This window comes from Sapajus apella, unplaced genomic scaffold (genome assembly GCF_009761245.1).
Source record: "Sapajus apella isolate SASKATOON/1434 unplaced genomic scaffold, GSC_monkey_1.0 scaffold2, whole genome shotgun sequence".
Lineage (NCBI taxonomy): Eukaryota > Metazoa > Chordata > Mammalia > Primates > Cebidae > Sapajus > Sapajus apella.
This window is the reverse complement of record NW_022436942.1, coordinates 38377059-38394661: the sequence shown is the minus strand read 5'-3', so window position 1 is coordinate 38394661 and position 17603 is coordinate 38377059. Positions and strand designations below refer to the sequence as shown.

Below are 17603 nucleotides of genomic sequence, written 5' to 3'. Positions count from 1 at the left end.
AGGACTAATAAACAACAATTTTTCACATTTCTTACCTAGATTCTGAGTATATGCTTTAACTGAGCTACTTTTCCTATCGGCAAGTGGAGCAATTCATCTGATTTAAGGAGAAGGCAGATGAATAATCCAACCTGGTTTTTCTATTTGTTTTTGAAATGCCAAATGGGCACAGACTGGGATCTGTTTAATATAGACAATGAAATTTTCGCTAGAGGAAAGCAAGCTGAAGAGGGTCAAAGGGTCTTTGGATGCAAGGATGTAGAAATTTACATGGGTAATTTTTTGTTTTTGGTGTTGACTACTTGTGGAGATCGAGAATTTGTAGAGACAGGTGAAAGTTGAAATCTTGACCACTCAATTATGCAGCAATGAACAACAAATACTGACTCATATTGTATCCAGTTAGGGGCTAAATTATTAGGAAAGACAACCAGAAGCTACTCTGGGATCAGGTCTTGCCACTTCTGGTCAAATTAACATTGCAACATCAGGTTCCATTTTGTGGTAGTTCATTTTAGAGAGGGGGAGAGTTTGTTCAGCAACCAGGCATTAACTTGATAATTAGGATGACAGAGGCTCTGTTCTTCCTCTTTGTTCCCACTTGTTGGCCCAATTAGCTGGGTTTGTCTTGAATCTGGTATCATAAAAGAAGTACTTGGAAGAGAACTCAGTGTCTTAACTCAAATAAATAGCTTAACAAGCTGAAGGTGGTAGAAATATACTACTGGGTCTGATTTCTTATAAAATATTCTGGGTTTTGTGGCCACATAGTAACAGGAGATGGGAGGAGGATTTGCTGTTAGCTTCAGGATGCAAACATAAGTTAGTCAAAGCAGATGACTACCATCTAAATAATGAAGAGACATTCTTTGAACACACACACACACACACAGTATTATTTATATCAGTCATATAGGAACACACATTCTCCTGGAGCCAGGATATGGTGAGAAAAATTAAGAGTTAACCAAGAACTGTATTTTGCTTAGAAATAACCAACATTTATACAGTGCTTCCTACTTGGAGCTTCCACTAAACGTTATCTCATTTGTTTACTCAACAACGTTACTGTCTCTAATATCCCAATTTTCTAGAGCAGACTGAGGATCAGAAAGGTTAAAGGCTTCCGAACCAGGTTTTCCAAGGCCAGTGGCTGTTCTCTTTCTGCTGCGCCCTGCTGTCTCTCAGGAGAGGGCCTGTTTATGGCTGAGTTGCAACCCCACTGGGGGCCAGGGAGGCAAGGACAAATGCTGGCATTTTCAGATAGGTATTTATTATTAGGCTTTGCCCTGTAGTAACTGTTAAATCATGCCTTAGGCCTGCCTCTTGGCAAGGTCAGGGCACATATAAAGCATTTCTATAAAGTTAAATTCCTGTTGGGAGGCTTTTAAGGTTTTTATATTTTAATGAAGTTATTAAAATGAAAGTTCAGACTTGCATAATTCATAAACATTCACTGCCTCTTTTAAAATTTCCTCTATTAAGCTGTTTTATAAAAATTTCAGTGAAATCCTTATAAACATAAAACACGAACACGTCTTTCAGGTAAGATTAAAGTAGATTCCTAATTATAGTAAACTGGAGATTTACTGTGATACACTATTGCTCTTTAAGCTAGTTTCATTCACAATATTTTCACTACATTAAAGACAGTGCTGCAAAATTCAGGAGTGTTTTCTAGATACACAAATTGAATTGGCAACTTATAGTAAAGGCAGCTTTCAAATGTTTAATTGTTTTTGTAAAGTCTAGAAATTGGGATATTCCCTTAAAAATGACTTTCATAGCAGCATATGTTTTTGCTTTGACTTTTAGTGACTGTTCAAGTTGTTTTCAGGTTGTTATCATAACAATGCTGCTGGACGGAGTGTTTTAATCGATTCAAACTCCTGGAAATACAGCTGATGAAAATTTGAAAATCTAGAAGCTAATGACTTGCTTTCTTTTTTTTTTCCTGGTACTCTTTGCAATCAGTCTAGGTTGTCTTTCTAAGCAACACGTTTTTAGGTTTTGAACTTAGGGTAATTACATCTTACTTTAAAATCCTTTCTTATTTAGATGCATAATTACATTGTATGAATGTAACATTTTACCTCTCAGCAAGAGCAGCCAGTAGTAGAAGCAGCAGCAAGTACATTTTAGGAACATTAATAAAATGGAGACTTTCTTCTATTGCTTTTCTTTCTCATTGATATGTAGAAACTCTTTGTATTATAGGGATATTAATACTTGATCTGTTTATGTGAGGCAAAGCTTTCTTTTAGTGTGTTACTTATCTTTCAAATTCATTCACAGCATTTATTTAGGAGGAATGACATCTTTACCATATTGCTCCTTATCCAAGATCATGTTATATTTCTATTTATTTAGGTCTCATTATATAGTTTTTCTCATAGTTATATTTATAAGAGTATTACTAAATATACTCTGATACATTCAAACAAAGGGATGCTGTGCAGCCACTAGATATGGCAGATCTATATGTTGGCCCAAAGGATCTCTATTATATATTGCTAGGTGAAATATAATTAAAGAATAATGTGTTTAAAATCCCATTTTTGTAAAATGCATATATATTTGTATATATATGTATAGAATTGAAATAAGCAGAAAGAAAATCTGGAAGGATGTGAAATTTCAAATTATTTCCTTGAGTCAATTAACTCTCTCTCAGGAATGGAAAGGGATCAGAGGGGGCTGATTTGAGTTACTTTTTCACTTATATATGAAGAGAAGTGGTGGGGTATGGGTTTACTTTATTTCTTGAGCTTTCCTATAATTTTAAAACTAAAATTCTAGAGAAATGTTTAAACACATGCTACTTGTGAAAGCATTTGTTTCCTTAATAAGGATATGAAAGTTCATAATATTCTTGACAAATGACAGCTGCAACAGTAGATTACTGGGTAATCTTGCAGTTTCACATGGGTATGTAGTAATTCCGCAAGTACACTATCACAAAATGTGCATTCGGTTCTTTTTTTTTTTAATGGGGCAATTTATTAGTTAATTATACTGTCATATTGTTGACTGAAATCAGTAGTTTGAAATCTATTAATTTCTTAATCATGTTGCTTTAGTTTTGGATAAAAGCAGTTTCAGTGGTTCTGAGGATATAAAATAAATGTGTTTATTTCTTTTTTTAAAGTTAAATAAAATCATTTGTTTTTGAAAGAAAAAATGACAGGAAGCCTCCTAGTTTTCCAGTCATCACTGAAAATGATGTGCCACAAAACTTAGGCCATTAGTAATTCAAAAGCCAGTCAGCCGGTGTGGTCTTTTGATTTCCTTTGATAAGGAGTTAGTCTTTAAAACAGTGGACAAGTAAGACGCTGAATCATTGCCTGATCTGTTCATGCTGAGCAAAAGGTGACCAGGGGATCATTCTCTGTCTTTACTTCTTCCCTTGAAAATGCCTTTATGACTGTCATTGAGGTATAACTACTATAATGTGTGCATTTCTGTGAGACTCTCTTCTTTTACCTCTTGGAGATAGTCTGTTTCTTTTTCTTTTTTTAACCACTAAAGAGGGTAGGGAGGGGGGAAATGAAAGAAGGAAGTAAAATTTTCTGAAAATGATGGTTGAAATAACCAATTGATTTTAAGAATTCCATTATCTGGTTTTTATTTATGAGCCCTACTTCTATTATAATAGGATTACTACTACATGACGCCAAAATAATTGCATTAAGTGATGAAGTTAAATCAGACCATTTGGAAGATGAAGACAAAGTAATCAGTTCGATTAGCGGAATTTTAAAATTCATAACTGATTATTTAGGCAGGGTATATGAAGGTCTGTTTCTTCAGCATATATGCTACCGGCTCTGAGAACACAAGCATAAGAAGACACAATCCCTGCTCTCAAAATAGGTCATAGTGCAGTCGGTGGCAAGACTATGTGGTAAAGGTAACAAGAATGACACCTTTATAACTGAGATTAAGAATAAGGGATTAAGGAACCAAGAAGAAACAGTATATACTTTTGGAAGCAGAGGTGATTATAATAAAGTGCACTTTTTTTTTCTTTTTTTGAGACAGGATCTCACTCTGTCACTCAGGCTGGAGTGCAGTGGCACAATCACAGCTCACTGTAGCCTTGACCTCCTGGGCTCCAGAGATCTCACCTCAGCCTCCTAAAAAGCTGGGGCCACAGATGTGTGCTACCATTCGTGGCTAATTTTTTCCTAATTAATTTTTTTTAGAGATGGGGGTCCCACTGTGTAGCTCAGGCTGATCTCAAACTCAAGCAATCCCCCTACCTTGGCCTGCCAAAGTGCTGGGATTACAGATGTGAGCCACTGGCAACTGGCCAATACAGTTTTTTTTTAAAGGACTGTTTTTGATGTTTCCACTTCTGAGCATTATTGTAGTGTTTGAGGCTCAAAACTTTTCATGCTTTTTTCACTTATTATAGGTTTTGCTAACAGGAATCTATAGCTTTATAAAAGAAAGGGGAAAAAAGCATAGACTTTTGCTATATGTTTTTAATTGTTTTATTAGAAAATCCTAAATACCTCCTGAAATAACCCACTAAATATAATTTTTTAAAAATAGGAATATATGGGGCACTATTCCTCCCAGAACAATCACTTATTAGAAATTCTGACCCTCTTTTTTTTTTTTTTTCTGTATGCTGAATGAAGAGAAGGAAATAGAAGTGGTCGACTCAGGGATGCAAATGTAAGCATTCTGGGTTGGATTCGTGAGATATGCAGCTGTGGGCTATTTATGGTTACCCATGGAACGACATGAGGGGTTCCTACAAGACGACACAAAGGTTTAGAAATGTCTCCTTGTAAGCCTATAACACAAAACAGACATACACTTATCTCAGCCTTATATTTCAGTCTGTTCCATTTCCTGGAGCAACACGTATTCACAACCCAATTGTAAAGTAGTAAAGAAAATCTGACAAAGAATTTTTGAGTAGAAAGGTACCTTTGAGATCATCCTGAATAGCTGTCCCTTTTATCTGTTCTCTTTCAAACATCAAGGTTACTTCCTGATTCTAGTATTTTGGGATGTGATAAAGAGGTAGGCATTACTCTAGCTCTACCTTTCATGATTTTCACGCTTTCATCATATTTGGCCTTGCTTTTCCAGACCACAAAGTCCCACTGTCCTTAGCCTGTCCTCACACAGCCCCTTTTGTAGCTGCCTTCCTCCAGCAGATAGTCATTTAACACCACTGTCTTTCCTGAGGTGGACAACCAAAACTATGTGTGCTGTACACATGAATGAGCTCTGGACTTGGACAAAGGTAGGGCATTTTCCCTCCCTGTTATGTCTAAAATCTGTGACAACATCGAGCCTTTTTCTGGGTAGCAAAAAAGACACATTCACTGATGAATGTCTTCAATGGATGGCTCTATGTGACATTGTTCTTCATTTATAATTGATCCTACTATTCTATACTCAAATTTGGGTCAATTTTTCCTTTCAGTGTATTATTTTTTAGCTTGACCTAAATGAAGCTCATCTACCACATTTTTTGGCCTTCTCAGCCTAGATTTTTTTATTTACTCACTGAGCTTTGCATTTCAATGGCTGGAAACATTTATCCTACCTTCAAAACTATGAATTTTAAGGTGATTAGTGAAAGTGCCTTAGAACAGATCTCTTTGGAACTCCCTATTTCCACTTTGTCATCTGTGGATTTCCCTTGTTAACATTATCTAGCTGAGCTGTATTTTACTGGTAGGTTGTCTAACACAATTCAAACTTCTTTAATTTTAATATTTATTTATGTAATTTTGACCCAAAGAGGCTTATAACAATTTACAGGGGTAGTAAGCTTCTGTAGTCCTATGTCATACTGCCCCTCTCCCAATCATATCACGTATTCCTTAGCAGAATAAGCTTTGATATATTTAGTTGTAGGTAAAGTTTTTCTTTAATCTCTCTCTACCACCTGAAAGGCACTCAAATCCCTTAAACTCGGACTCTCTTCCACCATGTTCAGCAACCTCTCTTCTGCACCACAGATACAGCTGAAATGTCACTGTTTTGTGTCTCATCTTCTTTAGTGTGTGAAGAATTAGTCACTAAATTAACATATCAATCTGTACATTAAAGAGAAACTGATACAGTCCTTCCCAGCATAAAAGTCCTCTTGACTGTTCAATGTCTGGTGTTATGGACTTGCTTTTTTTTATTTTTTATTTTTTGAGGTGGGGTTTCGCTCTTGTTGCCCAGGCTGGAGTACAGCAATGGCATGATCTTGGCTCACCACAACCTCTGCCTTCCGGTTACAAGCGATTCTCCTGCCTCAGTCTCCTGAGTAGCTGGGATTACAGGCATGTGCCACCACACCAGGCTAATTTTGTATTTTTAGTAGAGACAGGGTTTCTCCATGTTGGTCAGGCTGGTCTCAAACTCCAATCTCAGGTGATCCTCCTGCTTGGCGTCCTAAAGTGCTGGGATTACAGGTATGAGCCACTGTGCCCGGCCAGACTTGTTGATCTCACCTTTGTTGTCTAAGTAGCCAAAGAACTAATTAAACAGTCAACCAGCTGATTTATATTAGTGACTTCCGTGATAGAATTTTAGTATGAGTATAGAGGATATTTGGAATCAGGTCACTTTTGCACATCTTTCAAACTGCAACATGTAGTTATCTACCTGTTCTCTAGGTTGAACCTGGTGAGAAATGATAAGGACCTATACATCATGTTTTATTCATTGGAGTCTGAAGACAGTCTGCTTGGGTTGACATCCTAACTCTGTCAAATAGTAATTCTGTGACCTTGGGCAAGTTATGTACCTCTCTGTCCTTCAGTTCCATCATCAATAAAATCACATTAAAAATAGTATCTACCTCACAGGGTTGTAATGGGGATTAAATCAGTTAGCCATATGTAAAGCATTTAGAACAGTGTCTGGCTCATATTCTGCTATGCCAGTGTCTGCTGTTTTTACTCATATTCCCAAGGATTGGCATGGTGCCTGGCACAGAGGAGTTTTCACATGATGTTTGTTGACTGATTGGATACATACCTGCTGGCTAAAGAATTTACTTAGGAGTTTTTGGGCTAACTGTTCTGAACAAATACGTTCCAGTCTATCACTTATTTCTCTTGATTTCACATCTGCTCATTTCTCTAAAACTGTTAGTCCTTCAAGCACAGCATTTCTATCCATTCTGTGGAAACAAGTAACTGTGCCTGGGTCCCAACTTGTACTGGGCTTGGCTATAATCCTTTCTAATTACTCATTTTCCAGGATGATCCAATTTTAAGACTTGTCATTTGTTTTTTAGACCAATCTGTTCACATTTTAGGAATTCAGATTATTTTATCAATATTATAATTAAGCATTTTGAAGTGTCCCAGAATTAATATTATATTGTAACATTCATGCCTAAAATTATGATGAAGCTTCTGACATCACAGCCAACTTATTATGCATATTCCTGTCCCATTAGCTCAATAAAATGCCAGTTTATTTGCATATTATTGCTTGACCCTGATATCATGGCCAATTAATTTGCATATCCCTATCTAATTGGTTCAAATAAGTTTTTGCCATTTTATTTATTGGCCCGGCTCCCAGACTAGTGGCTTTTAGTTCAAATCAATTGAATTTGGAGTGTTTTTCTTTGTTGTGCTTTCAGCACCAGTGGAAGGACAGATAAGGGTGGTAGTCAAGGGTATTAGAAACAACTTCAGAATGTACAAAGGAAACATCTACTGCTTTTATTTCCTCTTTCAGTGGAGGAGACTTAAGAAAAAAAGATAATAATTTAGACATGTGGGCATGGTGTTTTTCAGGGAAGAGGATACTGGACTGATGAAAGAAATAGAACTTCTTATTTGAGGAAATTCCATTACATAAAGCAAAAGATGTATTCTATTTTACTGTGCAAAAAACAAATTCTAACTCAGAACTTGGCTGACCTAGGCCTCAGTCAAAATTATGACATAGTGTTTTAAGCCTCTGAAGTGTAGTTTTCAAATTTAAGATGCATAAAAATAACATGGGTGTGTGTGTGTGTGTGTGGATGGGGAGGACCTGTTTAAAATGCAATTTCCACGTTCCCACTCCTAGATACTCAGTTACAGCTCAGTTTGAATTAGTCCCTGAAATTTTAGTTTTTAATAAGTACCATAGGTGATTCTGATGGGGTTATGCAAAATATCACGTTGATAAATATTGCCTGAGGGAATGACCTACCTCTGCTGCTTCGTGGTTTCTCCTTGGAATCTAGTGGTTACCTGAGGTTGGGTGAGTTGCTCTTCCCTAAATGATCTCAAATATTTAAATCTGTCTGCATTTCCCAAATTACATTTCTAGGACAGTAGAAAAGCAGATAGAGAAAAGACAAACCCATGAACCACATTTTAAAAATGGCACCTTCTAGAAAACGGAGTGTGTGTGGGTGGAGGGAGAGAGACAGGGTAAATTTTGCTGGCCTAGGTCAGATAATCCACATACAAGCAGTGTGACATATAGCGATGGTGATTATTTCATCACCTCGAGTCCCCTGTTCCCTCACTTATCATTTCCCTCAAGTAGTTGCTGCTAATTTCCAACATTTCATTTGTCTTTGCTTTTGGAGACTTAGATGTTCTCGGGGAATCTCTTCTACAGACCCAAATGTTGCTTTTCACAGTACAGATTTCATTTCGCAGTGACAAGACAGGACTAACAATGGCCAGGAAGAGGACTAGGGATGGAGCTTAGAACAGAGAGTGAAAGGGAGAGAAAAATGGTGAAGGAGAGAACTTTGCAACCATCGTTGATCTGATCCCACCTCCTAGCCACCCCTGCTCCTTGATGTTCAGGAGACTGCTGGAATAGATACATGTGATTTCAGCCCTTTACCATATGGGTTTCCAGCTTGCCCCCATGCTTGACATATTTTTTTTATGTTCCCCACTCCCTCAATTTAGGTGAATGCAAACCACATCAAAGGAACAGGACTGCACACTTTCTGCCCTTATAGATTTGCCATGGCTACTAGCAGTACAAACACAGAAAAAAGTCTAAAAAGAACTATGTGCTGGCTTCAGGGAATTAGGGAAGTAGAACAGGTCTATGAAACCACATTCTGTTTCATTTTGGGCCCGGCAAGAAGAGGAATCTGCCAGAAACCACAAGTGAAGAGAGAAAATCAATTTGTGGTTCTGAGAAGACAAGAAAAGGGGGTGCCCTGGAACTATTTGACTGGGAGTATCCATAAGGGTTTACATTTACGAACATTTTCCCGAGTCTTCAAGAATCCCTCCATCCCCAACAATCCATGAAGACTCCATTTCTAGTCTTACCTACTGTGAGGACCTCATCTTGATGTTTCAGCTTTGGGCAGGGGCAGTACCTTAACAGGTTAGAGCTGAGGAATCCTCACTCTCCCATCTTGAAGGTGAGGGTGTGGGCAAGTCTGAATGCTATACTGTAAAGTGCTCTGCATTGAGAACCAGGGGATCTGAACTTCAGTCCTACCCTCAGATCAGCTGACTTCAAATGTCAGCAGCAATAAGAGCAATTGCAAGTACTGAAGACCCCCATCTATGTGACACATACAGGAAGATAGTTTATGTACATTGTCTAATGTCTATAAGCTTCAATTTTCTTACTGGTAAGATATGAATATTATCTTCAGAAACTACATCATAGGGCTATCATGAGAACCCCATGAGGAAATCAAGTTAAAAAAAGATTTCTAAATTAGATAGTGTCCTATAACCGATAATGTGACTTTTTATCAGTTAAAAATAATTCTCAGATTGAAATAGAAAAAGAATTTCTACTGAATAGATCAAAATTTAAAAGCTATAATCACTTCAATTTTTGCTGATTTTAAAGTTTAGTGTTTTCTTCTTTAAACAGCCATGTCCTAAAATAGAAGACTTTCAGAATTTCATTTAATTTACAATAGAAAGTCTAAACTAAACTTACAGTATTGGCATTCCTCTTAAAGCTGTAATCACAAGTCTCACATTTCTGAGATGACAAAAACAAACACAAAAACAAAAATCACCAAACTTGAGGAAAGTAGTTTCTGTGACACAAAGAGGGACAAGAATCAAAGTATCTGATTAGTCTCTGACTTGGGAGCTTACACAGATATAAATTTAAGAATAAAAATTATACATATATACTTTAGCTCAAAACTATGAGATACACAACTTCATACAGTTGGGAATCCTCAGTTTTTCCAATGCCTTCACTTTAACCTCCTTATTCTCTTCCACAATCTCCCAAGTATAAAACATTTATTATTTGAAGGAAGACTTACTCTACACAGAGATGTGTAAAAGATAACAAAGCTATTGAGACACGTTTACTAGGCAGAAGGCTTGATTCTCTCCAAGTACAAGGCAAAAACACCTAAACATATTCTACAGCACCAACTTGCTCCCGAAGAACAGTCTTGCAGCCTGCAAGATTCAGGATCTCGATACAAACACAATCATGCACTGTGTAAATAACATTTCGGTCAAGGGTGGACTGCCTATAGAATGGGGGTCTCACAGATTACGATGCTGTATTTTCATTGTACCTTCTCTATGTTTAGATGCACAAATACTTATAATTGCCTACAGTATTCAGTATGGTAACATGTTGTATAGATTCGTAGCCTAGGAGCAATAAGCCAAACCATATAGCTTAGGTGTGCAGTAGGCTGTACCATCTAGGTTTGTGTTTATGATGTTTGTGCGATGATCAAATAACCTCATGACACACTTCTCAAAATGTATGCCTTTCGTTAATCAACGCATGACTGCCATTAAATTCAGAAATCCTCACTGTGGCTCACAAGCACCTGAAAGCTGGGATATTAACAATGCAAGTGCAAGGATCTGCTGTAGAGATGTGCATAGTCCAATTAAGCTTGACACTATGAAGTATGAAGGGCTGGGATTTGCATTGTTTGTCATAATGATATACAATAGAGGCAAAATCTTTGTGCAATGCATTTTGAATGAATACCACAGGAAGAAAATAACCTTGTTGGAGAGCAATTAGAAAATTATTTTATATATGTTTCCATGTTTTATTTTCTCAATTGTTTTGTTAATTATCTTAATTCACTATAGGGTCTATGCAAAACGTGGGCCTACTGATACTTTTGCCTGAAAGAATCAGCTAATTCCATCAAACAGTCAGATAAACATTTTTTTTCTCCACTGAAGCAAGTAATTGGTTAAATCATCCATTGGTTGCCTTCCCATGTTGCATATTTAGCCCAAGATTTGACAAAATCACTAATAGAAATGACTACAATAGTATTTAGTGAGCACTTAGTTGTGCCAGGCCCTGTGCTTTCATTTATTTCTCATAGCGTCATCAACAAAGTCCTCTCATTATTCCTACTTTATAGATAATGCAGCTGAGGCTTAGAAGAGTTAAATAAATAACTTGTGCAATGTCAAATTGCTAGTTAGTGGCAGATGGAGTTTAAACTCTGGCAAAACAACCCACTTTAGTTCCAATTAACTAGCCATTTCCAGCAAATGCAGTTTGGCATTTGAATTACCTGGAATGATCTTATTATATAATTTTGGTCTCCTCGTACACAGGTCAACATAGTTTGAGACAGAACATCCAAGTGCTTAAAGTTATTTTAATGTTAAGTAGGTTAAACACATTTGAAATGCAAGGCTTGTTTTCTCAGGCCATAGCTCCTTTGTAAATAATTCATTATTCATTCAGCAGCTATGCTTAGTGCTGCCCGTCACTGAGAGCATTGTGGGAGGCATAAATACAGAACACAGCCTAGTGAGAGAGAAGCATGATGTTTGAGGGTGTAAACAAATGGCTAGCGGCATTTAAAAAAGGCAAAGATTTGTTCTACTGGGATGGATCTTAAAACCATGAGGTCTTAAGACCTCATGAGTAGGTGACATTTCAGCCTCAACTTGGAAGAAGTGAAGAAGTGAGCCATGAGGTATCCGTTCTCTCTCCCGGACACCCCATGGCTCAATTCTTCACTTCTTCTAGGTTGTTGCTGAAATACCATCTACTCATGAGGGCTTCCCTGAACCCCATTTAAAACGAATCTCCCATACATCTCATCCTACTTCCTGCTTTACTGCTTCATGGCATCTGTTACCTCTTGGGTAGACTCATGCTTTTGCTATCAGTTGGGTTCTTTTCTATCTCCCTACATTAGAATGCAAGCTGCAGGAGGGGAGGGTCTTTGGGCTATTTTATCCATTAATGTAAAACCTAGTGCTAAAAACAATGCTGACTTAAAGTAGGGACACAATATATGCTTATTGAATGAATGGAGGAGATAATACTTAAGTTGGACCTAAAGAATGGGTAGAATTTAGACAGACATTGTGGGCAGGAAGGGAATTCCAGGTGAAGGAGATGACCTAAGCAAAGAATGGAGGCAGAGAGTTGTATTGTTTGTTTGCAAAAGAGTGTCTGGTCAATTTGGTGAAAATGAAATATGGCATGACGTAGGCTGGACATATCCACATTACTTAGACTCAAGTGATTAGAGTGATTATGGCTTAATTCCACAGGCAGTGGGGAGTCGTTAAAATTAGGGCTTTTTCAGGATATTTACTCTTTAAATATTCTTTCTTGATAATTAAAATCATTCCAGGTAATTCAAATGTAAGGGTGAACTCAGGTGTGGATCCTGAAGTGAATACAATTTTGCCTGTTCTCTTTAGGAAAAAAGAATGTAAAGTTATGAATACCAAATTAGGTATGACCTTTGGCCTGTCCTTATGTATGTCACAATGGTGAGTTAGTACCTTCCTTCTCTGGGATAGCTAGCAATAACCTGACTATACATGATATGACTATAAGCCACATAAAAATTACCTGCTAGACATAACTTCTCTTAGCCAAGTTTCCAAAATGCCTGCAGCCAGCCTCTCTGATGTCACTCAACAAGAAGAAATAGATAGTGGAGAAGCCACAGTGGAAAGAGACGGCAAACTGGGATGAATAAATCGTGGTTGAAACATCTGTCTGTGATGAGGGGAACTCATTTCTGGGGCCCTGGAAGAAGCCAGGGCAAATGAGGGGCCCTGAAGCTTTTTTGGCTTCATGGTAAAACTGCACTGGAATTCTGCTGAAGCGTATAGAATGACAGGAAGACTGGCAGAGTACTAGGCGTAGGTGATGAGGGGATGGTTGGCATGGGCATTTGGGATAAAGCCTAAGAGAGAGGATACAAAAGAACCATGTCATGGGAGTTGGCTGTTGAACCAAACGACAGGGAAAAGTCAAAGGTATCTGAAGTTACCTTAGGATACTAAATAATAACCTGGGGTGAACTTTTATTGCAGTTAAAAATTTCTCTGCATGTTTTTCACTTATAGTCACATTAAATACTCTATATTTTTAGAGAAAACTGTGCTGATTGCTTTAAAATTGCTGTGTTACACTACTAGGCACAATAAAAACGGCAAGTTACTTAATCGGGTCTTAGTGACATGAAAGAATTAGTACGGCTTCCCCAGTAACTAATTTATAAAGAGAAATAAACTCAGGTACCAGGAGAATTTGGTTGACAAATGAGTGGGTGACGGGAAGCTCAGTTGTACTTTTTAGCTGTTATGCTTTAGAATAAAAAATCGCCATGCTGCCTTAGGATAACCTTTTGAAGTCTGCCATATTTTTATTAAAGAAAGCATTGAGTAACCAGTAATGCCGGTTGTAATTCCTCAGCCACAAACAATGACAACTGCAGTCAATTTATGATGACCTTGTGGCACATCAAGAAAATTCCTCACACTTTAATGATTTAGCGGAAAATTAAAAATATAATTGATTTAATCATACAGAGAAGAAGAAAAATTATGTTTAACCGTGGAAGTGACAAGTCCTTGAGTTGACTTTGCTTTTGAGCAAGGGTGTACTCTATTCACCATGCCTTACTAAGGTTGGGTTGTATAGAACTTTCAATCCCCACATCTCCCCTGTCCTCAACGTAAGCTGTGGAATTAAATGCATTACCATAGGGGTTCACTCTCAAACAGAGATTTTATTATGCATATATATTGAAATGCTGTGTCTTTAATAAATGGTTTTGTAGGGACTATGTTAGGCTATCAAATACCTAATAAATAAGTCTCAGAGAAAACATTATTTTTTATATTGTGCGTGAATTTTGACCCAAAAAACCCCCTAACCTCAACAAAATTATAATCTGTCATAAGAACTCTCTTTCAGAAAAGCAGCAAACATTTTCCTTTCAGTGCCATCAAAAAGACAATTGATACTTTGGCTCCAAAGAAGGAAAATAGATTTCATCTTCTATGCCAATTGCTATAAATTGAGAGTGGCTTCCTGGGGCACTGTGTTGGGATGAATTCTGAGACTGCTTCCAGGCTCCGTAGGAAAGAGAACTGTGATCAATTAAGGAGTGGGGAGTCGCAGCATGTGCGCCATGCATTTGGTAACCATGATGAAACAGCATTTAAAAAAAATCAATAAACACCGCAGGCTTACCAGATAGGCCACCCACATCCATCTTCTTCAGGTTCTTTGCCTCCAGAATGACAACAGTCAGCTTACCAGCAGTAGGTACGTAGCGAAGGGAGAAGCAGATATCACCCAATTTCTCTTGCTAAAGAAGCAAAAAGAAAGTATTAGTAATTTTTCAAATAAAAGTAAATAGAGTTTTAATATATACATTGTAAATTCTTCAAGAGGAGAATTATGTTGATTAGAATTTGAAAATTTTAGGTCCATTGGGATTTACAAAGTGGTCTTTCATTGATTAAGGTACCAAGAGTGATAACAGCTTTTATTTTTTTTCAAGACCATCTATTTCAGTTTTTGACAAAGATCAGCTATACTTTAACATTCATCAAAATATATCTGTAATTCAATGGTGCAGGAAATGAGAACAACATGACTTTTTAAAGAGACTTTGTGCTCTGAATAGCACTGCAAAACTCTTGGCAAAATTTTCATAATTTTGTTAAATAGCTTCGAAAAAAGGCTAACACTTTTTTAGTTGAATCAATCTACCTGCTTTTGTCTTTTTACATTTCAAATAGGATTATGTCTAATACTCTATATTTAGGTTTTTGGGAAAAAAGACTTGTATTTGTGTTTCATTAAATTCTATTTATTGATGAGAAATTCAACAAAATATGTTTTTGCACTTTTAGTATTACTCATCGCAAGTGAGGTCTGACTTTTTTCCCTAACCCTAAAAACCTGAGCAGCAGGCTAGCAAACTGAAACCCACAGTAACACAACGCAAACCCATCTCATAACTTCTCACGTTATTTTGTTGATACCATACTTTAGTCCCAAGGAACATTCAACAGTCCTGTGCTGAGGCATTTTTGAACAACTGATCAAGTGTTTACAATTATGATGGTATAGAGAACTTTTACTTTTTTTTTCAGAAAAGACTCCTACTGATTCTCCTCCCTTGTTTTATTTTCTAAGATGACTAATTGAGAACCACATTATTGTTCAACATAAGTAGAATTTGCATTCATATTTATAAGCATGAGATAAGAGAGAGTGTGAGAGAGAGAGTTTGTTGTATGTCCCTCAGATACTGGAGGCTCTAGAGTCCTTTCTGACATGCAGAATTAGCTATATGGCATATCAGGATTTATTTTAGTGTTTTCCCCAATCAAATGCAAATTCTGATTCTAAAGAAGGCAACAGTTGTGTCAGATTGCTGCAGATAGACCTTTAATAAAGGAATGAGGTAAAGAAGGCCATATACTAAGGCACTGTCAAGTTATACCCTTATTATGACTACATGTGTCTTTATCTGTAACTTGACATATGTGTTAAGTTGGCCAGAGTCTCCAGTGTGCAAATAGGTGCCTAGATGTAATTTAACAAGGTAAGAAATATAATCTCCCCCTTTTTTTTGGGGGGGTGTACTCATTATATCCATTTTTCAAAAGGGAAAGGTTATAATTTATCTATAATTGAGAAGTAATACATTCAATATGTGAGGGAGAAATAGTGCCTCTTTCTGCTAAAGTAATGCATGTGCTGGAAACATCACCATATATGTTTATGGCTCCAAGTCTTTCACTTCTTGAATCCCCGTAGCATTTTACCATACATCTCTCTGTTACTAAGAACTTTGTTTCTGTCTTAGTGTGTATGTGTCTTAACTCTCCTACATGACTGTAAACTCCTTGAAGACAGGATCCATGACTAAATTATCACTTTCCACACAGCTTTAAAACTTAAATAAGTGGAAACTTTAGAAAATACTTGTTTTGAATTATCTAGGCCATAGCCCCCTTCCATTAATATAAATAATAGTTACTTCTAATGTGCCGAATTCACCTGATGTGCCTACTCACTCCTAGGAATTAATTTATATAACAGGAGAGGCTAGTGGAATAAATTACTTTTCAGAGTCTCTGAAAACAAAGAATGGGAGACAATATCATGGAAATTAATATAAAATATGGACAAATTCATCTGAACTTTATGGGACAAGAGAAATGTAAATTAACAAAATTGCTGTTTAAAATGCTCATTAGGAGGAGGGCTCTTTTTTCTTTTTCCTTTTTTTTTTTTTTTTTTTGCAGAATTCTGTCTATTTTCCACGGTAGTCTCCTGGGAGAACTAATTGTGTTTCAGGATCAGGTTACTCTAACTGTTCTAATTAGGAATTTCAGACATGATTGCTCTCTCTTAAATAACATCTCCCTTTATGAGCCATAATCTAATTCCATGATTAATTTAGGGGCATTGCAATTGTTTTAAACAAAAAAAAATGTTACAACTTGTTTTTCTTCCAATATATTTTTATACCTCTATCTTATGACACATAGGAAATTTAAAAGATTTTTCATAATATTTATCTTTAGAAGAGAGTATTTGTATGGTTTGAAAAAGCATACCTGAAGCAGAACAAGTGTGTCATGTTACTTGTAATTTTAAAGTTATGGGATGGGGGAAGAATGAGGGTTTGAAAGAAAAAAAAATGGGCATTTTGGGAGAAAGAGAAATGTGGAAAAGTGACTTTTTTAAAGTACCCTTTACAGATCTACATTTGCTTCATTAGTTTAAGAAATTTAACATGTAAAATTTCATTTGCTCATAAAATTATCATAATTGGTATGCCACATTGAAAGTATAGTTTATATTAATTAATTGAAGTTACTTTTCAAAGTATTAACATTTTATTACTTCTGGATCTCCAAGATATTTAAAATTCAGTCCTTGATTTTCCTGAAATTTATGACCTTTATGGGCATCAACAAGGTAGAGAAAAACTTATTTTCAGAATAAGGCAAGGAAAATATCCAGTTTATATGAACCTTTGTCTTGTTAGTAAAATTTTTGGAGGTCTAAGTATATGCTTTCCCTAATGCTCTAAGAATCAGCTTTAATAATTTTCTACCAAAAGTTTGAGAATTAGGGCAACTTTCTTTTACTACCTGATGGTTTGACCAGTGATTAATTGATTTAGGACATTTGCAAATACGATTGTCATGTGGTTTTCACATGTTGTGGAGGATGAGGGACTTGAAGTTCATATGAAATGAGAGCCAGAATACGCATCCTAATACCGCCCGCAAGAAGGACACTCATGGCAGGATGATTCTGGACTCCTGTGTCAACCCCTAAGTTGTATTCTATCCTGCCCCAGTCAAAACAAGGGTTGTGTCTGTGGTTTATACAGTAAGTCAGTG

The 17603-nt window shown here is 36.7% G+C and overlaps 1 protein-coding gene across 6 annotated transcripts in view; it reads right to left on the bottom strand.

Annotated features, from left to right (window-relative positions):
- Nucleotides 1–17603, bottom strand: part of SYT1 (synaptotagmin 1) — a 566059-nt gene that overhangs the window by 81275 nt on the left and 467181 nt on the right. For all 6 annotated transcript variants that reach the window (XM_032296338.1, XM_032296345.1, XM_032296355.1 and 3 more), the window contains one exon: nt 14422–14539. In XM_032296338.1, the coding sequence (XP_032152229.1) occupies nt 14422–14539 (118 nt within the window). The remainder of the gene's footprint in view (nt 1–14421; nt 14540–17603) is intronic.